At 36.8% G+C, this 8,856-nt stretch overlaps 1 protein-coding gene across 1 annotated transcript; it reads left to right on the forward strand.

The window, feature by feature from the left end:
* The first annotated feature begins 867 nt into the window (after nucleotides 1–867).
* LOC116199772 (4-coumarate--CoA ligase 1-like) lies at nucleotides 868–7,891 on the forward strand. Its single transcript, XM_031530258.1, has 6 exons — nucleotides 868–1,495; nucleotides 1,632–2,188; nucleotides 3,166–3,364; nucleotides 6,293–6,506; nucleotides 6,603–6,705; nucleotides 7,424–7,891. The coding sequence occupies exons 1-6, from the start codon at nucleotides 1,054–1,056 to the stop codon at nucleotides 7,541–7,543; spliced, it is 1,635 nt and encodes a 544-aa protein (XP_031386118.1). The 5' UTR covers nucleotides 868–1,053; the 3' UTR covers nucleotides 7,544–7,891.
* Nucleotides 7,892–8,856: the final 965 nt, after the last annotated feature.

Below are 8,856 nucleotides of genomic sequence, written 5' to 3' on the forward strand. Positions count from 1 at the left end.
CTCAGCAGCCAACACGTGTTAACAAAAAATAAAAAAGAAGAAAATCGATTGGAGAAATAAATATTAACTAAATCGATACTACTAAGTTTGATCAATAATGTCCCTAGACCGGTCTGAATCTATATGTCAAGTGATCAATATTGCTCTCTAATCTTTAAGGCTTTTTTTTTTTTGGTAACTTCTAATCTTCAGCATTTAGCAGTCCTCTTTGTCGCTAGAGTTGCATAAGATATGAATGTTTATGCTCTCTTTGGCAATATTTGGCCGAGCATTAACTCTATAATGCAAATTTGGTAATTGTTATTACATTGTTAATTCCTCATCCCATTTATCCCCATTCATATTTATTAAATATAGTTGATCTTGGGATAATTATTAGATATGACCATGTGATAGTATTTCTTTTTCAGTTACAAAGGGAATCCTAAAACAATGAAAGAGAAATCATAAATAATTAATAAAGTGGCACATGTAATCTTATTAGGTATCGAATTTGTGACCTCTAAATTAACAGACGATGGTGCACGCCATTACACTACACTCTTTTTTGATAAGCGGCATGTATTTAGTTGGTTCAGGCTGAGCATGATGTCCCCAGTAAATAATTCTGTGAAATTGATTGATCCCTCTCCTCTCTTGGTCTCCCCCTCAAGATGTGTGGATATTTGGTTGGGCGCTCCGCGGTTGAGACGGTGGAGACGAGCGTAGCTTGACAAAACTCCCCTTCCCAAGGTAATGGACATGTTGCTCATCTTTGACCCTAAGAAATTTAAAAATTTAAATAAAATTAAAATTGCCAACCAACTCCTAATTTCACCAGCTCCCCCTACCACCACCACCTACTCGACTATATTACTCCAACATCCAAACTCAAACCAACCCTCAGGGAAGAAGTAAGCAATCAGCTGCCCAGAGCTAAGCCTTCTCCCCCCTCATACCAAACGCCTACCTTCTCTCATTTTCCATTTCCATCACCGCTCTTTGTTTCCTCCTCTTCAAAATTTTCCCAGGGGAGACGCCAAACACACACCAAGTTCATAATCAAAATTAATTATGGAGACCAAGCAAGACACCGTGAGCCAAGAGTTCATCTTCCGGTCGAAGCTCCCCGACATCTACATCCCAAACCATCTCCCCCTCCACTCCTACTGCTTCGAGAACATCTCCGAGTTCCAGGACCGTCCTTGCCTCATCGATGGCTCCACCGGGAGGATCTACACCTACTCCGAGGTCGAGCTCACTTCCCGCCGAGTCGCCTCTGGCCTCAACAAACTCGGCATCGAGCAGGGCCAAGTGATCATGCTTCTCCTCCATAACTCACCCGAGTTCGTGCACGCCTTCCTCGGCGCGTCCTTCTGCGGGGCCATGAGCACCACCGCCAACCCCTTCTGCACGCCCCCCGAGATTGCCAAGCAGGCAGCCGCCTCCAAGGCCCGGCTCATAATTACCCAGGCGGAGTTCGCCCCGAAGGTCAAGGACTTTGCCGAGGAGAATGGTATTGCCATAATAATTATGATCATATATAACTCGATTGTTTGCTCGATATGCTCGATAATATTGCTGTCTTGCCTGGATTACATATTATTGATTAAGGACCTATTGCTGTTTCGTCTATACGTACTATCATTCAGGTGTCAAGGTCATGTGCATTGATTCTGCCCCGGAGGGCTGCCTGCATTTCTCTGAGCTGACCCAGGCGGATGAGGCTGAGATGCCCTCGGTGAAGATCGACCCGAATGACGTGGTGGCGCTCCCCTACTCTTCGGGCACCACAGGACTGCCCAAGGGGGTGATGCTGACCCACAAGGGGCTTGTGACGAGCGTTGCGCAGCAAGTGGACGGAGAGAACCCGAACCTTTACTTCCGTAAGGAGGACGTGATCCTGTGCGTCCTCCCCCTGTTCCACATCTACTCCCTTAACTCGATCATGCTGTGCGGGCTCAGGGTCGGTGCGGCAATCCTGATCATGCAGAAGTTTGAGATCGTGAAGCTCATGGAGCTGGTGCAGAGGTACAAGGTCACCATCGCGCCGTTCGTTCCCCCGATCGTGCTGGCGATGTCAAAGTATGCTGACATGGACAAGTATGACTTGTCGTCAATAAGGACAGTCATGTCAGGGGCTGCGCCAATGGGAAAGGAGCTTGAGGATTCTGTCAGGGCCAAACTTCCTAATGCCAAGCTCGGGCAGGTCAGATAATTACAACCTCATTTTCAGTTATTCACATTGCGTTTGATAATGAAGTTTGATTTAATTTGATTTAGTTTGATTTAAGAAAGTGAAGACAAAAGTAGTTGAAAAAAATACGTGGGAGAATTTACATAAAAAATAAAAAAGTAATTATTATATTGTTAAATTGAGGAATAAATGTTGAAATTGAGAAAAAAAATATTGAATAATTGAGAAAATTTAGTATTAAAAAATTAATTTAAATAATAGATAAGAAAAATATGAGAGAGAATTTGAAGAAAAAAATAAAAATAATAATGATTTATTTGATGAATTGAGAAAAAAAGTAAAATTAACTTAAGTTAAATTAAGTTATATTTTGTTATCAAATAAAGAATCATGAATCTCTCGCTTTATTAACCAAAAAAAAACTCTTGCTTTTATTTATTTTATTATATGATATTAATCCCTTAAAATTAATGATCATATATGTATATTAAGGATTCCTCGTATTGTGAGGAGCTATGATAAGCGTACGGATGCCGAAAAGAAAATGTACCAATTGTTTCTTTTTATAATTAATTTCTTTTAATTAGCAATAGTCTAATTAGGACAATATACTCTCATTGATTAGATAATTAACTGTCGCCTTATTTATAAAGTATATATATGTATAATCAAGTGTCGCGTCCCTCGCGTACTTAAGAATCAAGACGTACATGCCCGAGACGTGATGAAATTAGGAAAGTTCATCATGACTCTATATGTTAACCGCATATGATGCAATAAGAAATTTTTTGCAATTGATGTTAAGATATATATGTATATATATTTCTATATATGGAAATTAAGTACGAGATGAATAGAAAGGATCAGATATTTAGGCCTATAATTTGGAATTTGGTCATTGAATAGCAATGCGCTGTGGAATTAATAAAAGGAAGTATAAGCTTCCGAATAAAAGGAGTTATATATGTTTTTCTGCATTCATACTGCAGGGATATGGCATGACAGAGGCAGGGCCTGTTTTGGCGATGTGCTTAGCCTTTGCGAAGGAACCATTTGAGATAAAATCAGGGGCATGCGGGACCGTAGTAAGGAACGCTGAGATGAAGATTGTGAACCCCGACACAGGCGCGTCGTTGCCCCGTAACCAACCTGGAGAGATTTGTATTCGAGGCAACCAAATTATGAAAGGTACAAATTTTTTGAACTCATCCAAAGTGGTTGATCGTATTCTTTTCAAGTATAGATACGAGTAGATTTAAGACGCAATAGACTTTCTTATAAGTGTGGATTGATCCTACAGCCCAAAGGTCACTTTTGGTATGCATATCATGAGTAAGGTGGTGAAAAAGCCAAGCAATCTTTGTCCGGGTTAAAAATGTCAAAAGGAACATTATAATTTATTTCTTTTATTTGGTGAAAAGAAATATTATAATTTTAGTTAGATTTGACATGTTGTCATATCTTCTCAATAATTAAAAAAAAAACCATGTCCCACTTAGGATCCTGGGGCGAGTACCATTCTATAATTGACACTCAGCGAGTGAGTTATCCTGAGAGGACGAGTTGATCGAGAAATACTTTTATGTTGTCACTTAACTTTATTATTCTGTTTAATTTTCCTTGGATGCTAGCCCGTTAGCCTATTGAAAAAAAAAATTACATATTTCTAGGCATGGGGTAGGTGTGCGAGTTCCTGGCAATTGCATATATAGATGCAAGAAGCGAAAAGGGTTGGGACTATGTCAAAATTGAAGAGATAATATTCAAAGTAAGAAGGGCCTCAAACAAAAATAAATAAATAAATAAGGGAAACGGAATTTTTTTTTCTTAATGATCAATAAGAATGAGTCTTTAATTATAATGCTTAAATCGTTAATTAGATGGAGTAGGAAAATCCAAACAATGAAATATGAGGCCGGCCATCAAAATCCCGACATGTTGTTGGAGCTATTCCATTTTTGTATTTATTAATCTTTTTTTTTTCTCTGGCTTCAGCCTTTATCTATTAAAACAAAACAACAAAAAAAACCGACATATCAATAAAATTAAAAATTATTTTACTATATAATTGAGCCTTGTTCAATATATTTTTATGTATATAGTGGGATTGAGGATTTGGTGGAGTGGCTCAACAATCTTCTTTCATAGACTGGAGGGCAACTAATAAATCGTATAAATTAATTATTGATTTAAGGTATAACTAATGGAGCTTGACAGTTTCTAAGCCCACCTAATTTTTTCTTCTTTCGGCCGATAAGCCCACATAATTCAAAGACATGAATAATTCTTATGCATTAAAGAATAATTTTTTACTTTATCAAATTGCTTCTCGTCATTGAAGTTTAGAGATGTCAGCGTGTCTTCCTAAAGAGACAATGTCTTGTTATCGGTATTCGGTAGGGAGGAAATTAGTGATGTTGCGTAAGTACAAGGGCTAATACATATATAATGACATTAAACAAATGGGCTGGGCTACACCCTCCGCTTCGGCTCTTCCGAACCAGTCAGGGGTGGCATTTTCGTAAAAATCATGAAAAGCTGGGCCACTTTAATTTACGGAGGGGTTCGGAGGATATTCCTTCAAAACTTTTCGGAGGAATAATAATTACTGTAAACAAATATAAGATAGCGTTTGGTAAACTCCACTCCACTTTAAATATTTATATAAATATTTAAATATGATTGTAATAATTATTAAAAAAATAAGTTTGAATTTTTTTTGTTAAAATGAGGAAGAGTTAAAAAGGTAATGATTGTATTGTTGATTTGTTAGAAAAGTAACGAATATGTGAGATAATTAGTTTTAAAAATTTAAATTGAATGGTAGTTAAGAAAAAAGTATGTGAGAAAATTCACTAAAATAATAATTGTGTTGTTAAATTAAAAATAAAATTAAATTAAATGAAGTATTTTCCACTCCAAACATAGCCATCTCAATTTGAGGTGAGTCATCTCTTTCGCTGATTAAATTTTACTTGGTGACTCAGCAGAAAAAGATTAATTTATTTGGTCCACCAACCACCAAAGGGACACGTTTTTCATGGATTAGAATGATTTGGAATCTTCAACAACCCAATACAAATAAACATGATTTATTTATTTGTTTATTTATTATTATTATCTCTATCTTATATTCACCCACCCACCCAACCCCCAAATATTCTATACTTTTCAACTTTTTTAAATTTGTGGTACGATGTAAATTTTCAATTTCAAGCTGAAAAGTTATCATCTGTAATTATTAAAAAATATTATAATTTCCTTTTTATCCTGATATTTATATGCACATATATATGTATATATATATATATATAATTTAATCCAAACGATCTTCTTTTAACATATTTAAAAGAAAAAAATAGTACCGGACAATACGATTTTTTGACTTTTTTTTACGTTGCGACATAAATTCAAATCATTTCCTTGTATAGCACGAAAAAAAATTTACCGCACAGCATGCCGTCCACATTCCGTCAAGAAATGGACGGAATGCTGACGTGGCAGCTTGTTTGAGAGAGTTTTGCAATAAACAACAACTTAGAGGCATAAACAAATACAATAAACGTTAAATTTTTTTAAAAAAATTGGGATCCCTCAAATCGAGGGGTTGGGGATGGCCCCGTCGACCACCCCTACCCCGATCAGTGGGTGGCTAGTGGGGTTGCCTCAACTGCCTTCTCCAATCCCAAATGGGATTTTTTTTAGAAAATTTTAAATTATATTTTATTTGTTTATGTCCTTAAATTGTTGTTTGCTGCAAAACTTCCCCAAACAAGCTGCCACTTCAGCATTTCATTAACTTCTTGACGAAATATGGACGACATGATGTGAAGTGATTTTTTTTCCGTACTGTATAAGAAAGTGATTTGAATTTGTGTCGGAGTGAAAAAAGTCAAACAAATTGTGGTGTAAGGTGCTATTTTCCCCCATTTAGAAAACAACTAGCAAGTGAACGGCTATCAAAAGTTTACATACATGATGATTACAGATGATGATCCTTAATTTGTCCTTACATTAAATGTATACATCGCATCCGATTTAATAAATGTATCATGCATAAATTTAATACCGATATATATTTACCTTAATTTGTCTCCTTTGATTGTTTACCTTTAGGTTATCTAAATGATCCGGAGGCGACCGAGAGAACCATAGACAAGGATGGGTGGTTGCACACGGGGGATATAGGCTACATTGATGATGATGATGAGCTCTTCATCGTCGACCGATTGAAGGAACTCATCAAGTACAAGGGTTTCCAGGTTGCCCCCGCCGAGTTAGAAGCCATGTTGATTGCCCATCCCAGCATTTCTGATGCCGCCGTCGTACCGTAAGCATTTCCAAATACTAATAAATATTTGTGCATTTATTTCTATTTTTGGGGCGTTCAACTTTCTAAATGGATTGAATATTCTCATGGTCTCAGGATGAAAGATGAAGCTGCAGGGGAAGTTCCGGTGGCATTCGTCATCCGATCCAATGGATCCAAAATCACCGAGGACGATATAAAGCAATACATCTCCAAACAGGTAAAAAAACTTTTATACTTCTTTTAATTAATTAGCTGAGAAATATATATATATATATATATATATACATATATACACACATATATATACGCAAACACACAGTTCTCTCTTTGAAAATTAGGTAGTCCGAGATTGACACGTGAATTCTCGATGATCTATCAAGCATGACGAAACCAAATGAAGTTGATGTTTAAGCTTAACACAAAAAATCATTTGCTTCTACTAAAACCACTTATTTTCGAAATATATTTTTAAAAAGCTGATAAGAAAGATGAATATTAAATTTCAGATTACTATCTAATTCGGCCCATCGCGTGTGTCCAAAGGACACGTTTGATGCCCTAGTGGTCCGATCACGACTATCGTTGACACTGTGGAAAGTGATAAAAAGCGCAATATATATGTAATAAGTGCTCAAAGAAAATGTCTTTCCTTCAGACGGACTTATTTTGTCAATTCTTGTTTGTGGTGCTCTAAGAATAGAACAAGCTAGCTGGCTAGCTTTTTTCTGTGGCATGGGAACAACTCTCTCTATAGCACGTCAACACTACACAACAGTAGCTGCATATTTTCCAAAAAAATTTAAGATAATTGCATCATTTTTATCTCATGTTGATCGGAGTAATTACGAAGTCATCGCTTCTTGTTCGTCGAAAAGAATGAATAATCAATGTGCTAACTGACTATAATGTCTACATGGGACCGATTGTTTCTGCAGGTCGTCTTCTACAAGAGAATCAATAGGGTTTTCTTCACGGAGGCAATTCCAAAGGCTCCGTCAGGCAAAATTTTGAGGAAGGACCTCAGAGCGAAATTGGCATCCGGTGTCTCCGCCTAAGTTTTCATTTGATCTACTCAAGTCTCACCGGCCTTTATAAATTTAATCTTAAGGGCCATCGTCTGCACCGATTAAAGGGGTGCGACAGTCTATATAATGTTATCTCCCGATGAAAATGGTTCGTTCTTCTTTTATTTCGATTTTCTTTCTCTTCTACATCTCGGTAATGTACTCTTTGGTCCCACGACCTAAATGAACCAAGGACTTTGAAATGATCTGGAGCTTTTTCCTTTGCTTTTTTTTAATGGATTTATTTGTGTATAGTGAAATACAATGAACCATCTGATCAAGATGATGTATAACGTGTTTACAGTTTTATTTAATTTGATCTGTCCAGAGTGCTATACACTTGTTAATCTTCCTTCCTTTTCTTTTTATTTTTATTTTTTTTGGCAAATTTCTACATATATTCACTCCCATGGCCATGGGAATGAATAAGTGGGGGGGCCGGCCGGTATGGATGGGAGTTATTATTCCGGCAGGCTGAGTGGTGTGCTACCTCAGCTTCCAATAGCCGAAGAGTCAACTTCTTCTTGTACTTGTATAGTTGTAACATCAACTTCTGTTTGTCTCCTAGAAGCGAAAACAACAGTGTTATTAGTGGTATGATTGTTTCAAAAAATTCGACGTTTATTCTCTCCAAAATAAAATTTTGGGATCGAGTCTTGTAAATAGAAAAAAATTTACACTAGAAAAACTTTATCCCTTACTGTGCCGACCCAATTCGAACTGGATTAATCAAGACCCATTGAGCTCTCGGATATCAAAACACATTAAAAAAAAAAACGACACTATTATTATGGACCATCGTCACCTACGACCCTTTCTTTTATGGATGATTGACTATGTTTCATTAAGCACAAGAAAGTTTACAAAAATACTTCGATCGAAAAACTTGGCAAAGGACCACACATCTGTCAAAATTAAAACAAATAGAAGATTATAAGCTCAAGAATTATTCAGCGGAAAAAAAAAGCTCAAGAATTTTAGCAGCAAGGAATCTGCAAGACTATTGTGAACAGTACTTGCAACTGAGAAGGTTAACTTGCTTTTAATTAGGGCCGTATATACATATGTGGTGTTCCACGTTCCCAAATGTGCATGCCAAACCTAATTAGACTACCGGTAATTAAACAGCTCGAAATTAGTTGCTATACAGAAAGCCAAAACACAATATCAAGCAGTTTTTATACGAAGTAAGCAAGCATTCATGTGATCTGACAACTGGCGACCAAGCCACATTAATCCGAGGTAGCAGTACCACGATGATTTCGAGACTTATTATTTGATTGTTTGTCAGCACAGTTCTTTCA

The sequence above is a fragment of the Punica granatum genome, chromosome 3 (assembly GCF_007655135.1).
Source record: "Punica granatum isolate Tunisia-2019 chromosome 3, ASM765513v2, whole genome shotgun sequence".
Taxonomy (NCBI): domain Eukaryota; kingdom Viridiplantae; phylum Streptophyta; class Magnoliopsida; order Myrtales; family Lythraceae; genus Punica; species Punica granatum.

Coding starts and splice junctions, on each gene's coding strand:
- LOC116199772 (XM_031530258.1), top strand. CDS start 1,054: ATGGAGACCAAGCAAGACACCGTGAGCCAAGAGTTCATCTTCCGGTCG. Junction 2,189..3,165: donor CTAATGCCAAGCTCGGGCAG/GTCAGATAATTA, acceptor TTCATACTGCAG/GGATATGGCATGACAGAGGC. Junction 6,706..7,423: donor AGCAATACATCTCCAAACAG/GTAAAAAAACTT, acceptor TTGTTTCTGCAG/GTCGTCTTCTACAAGAGAAT.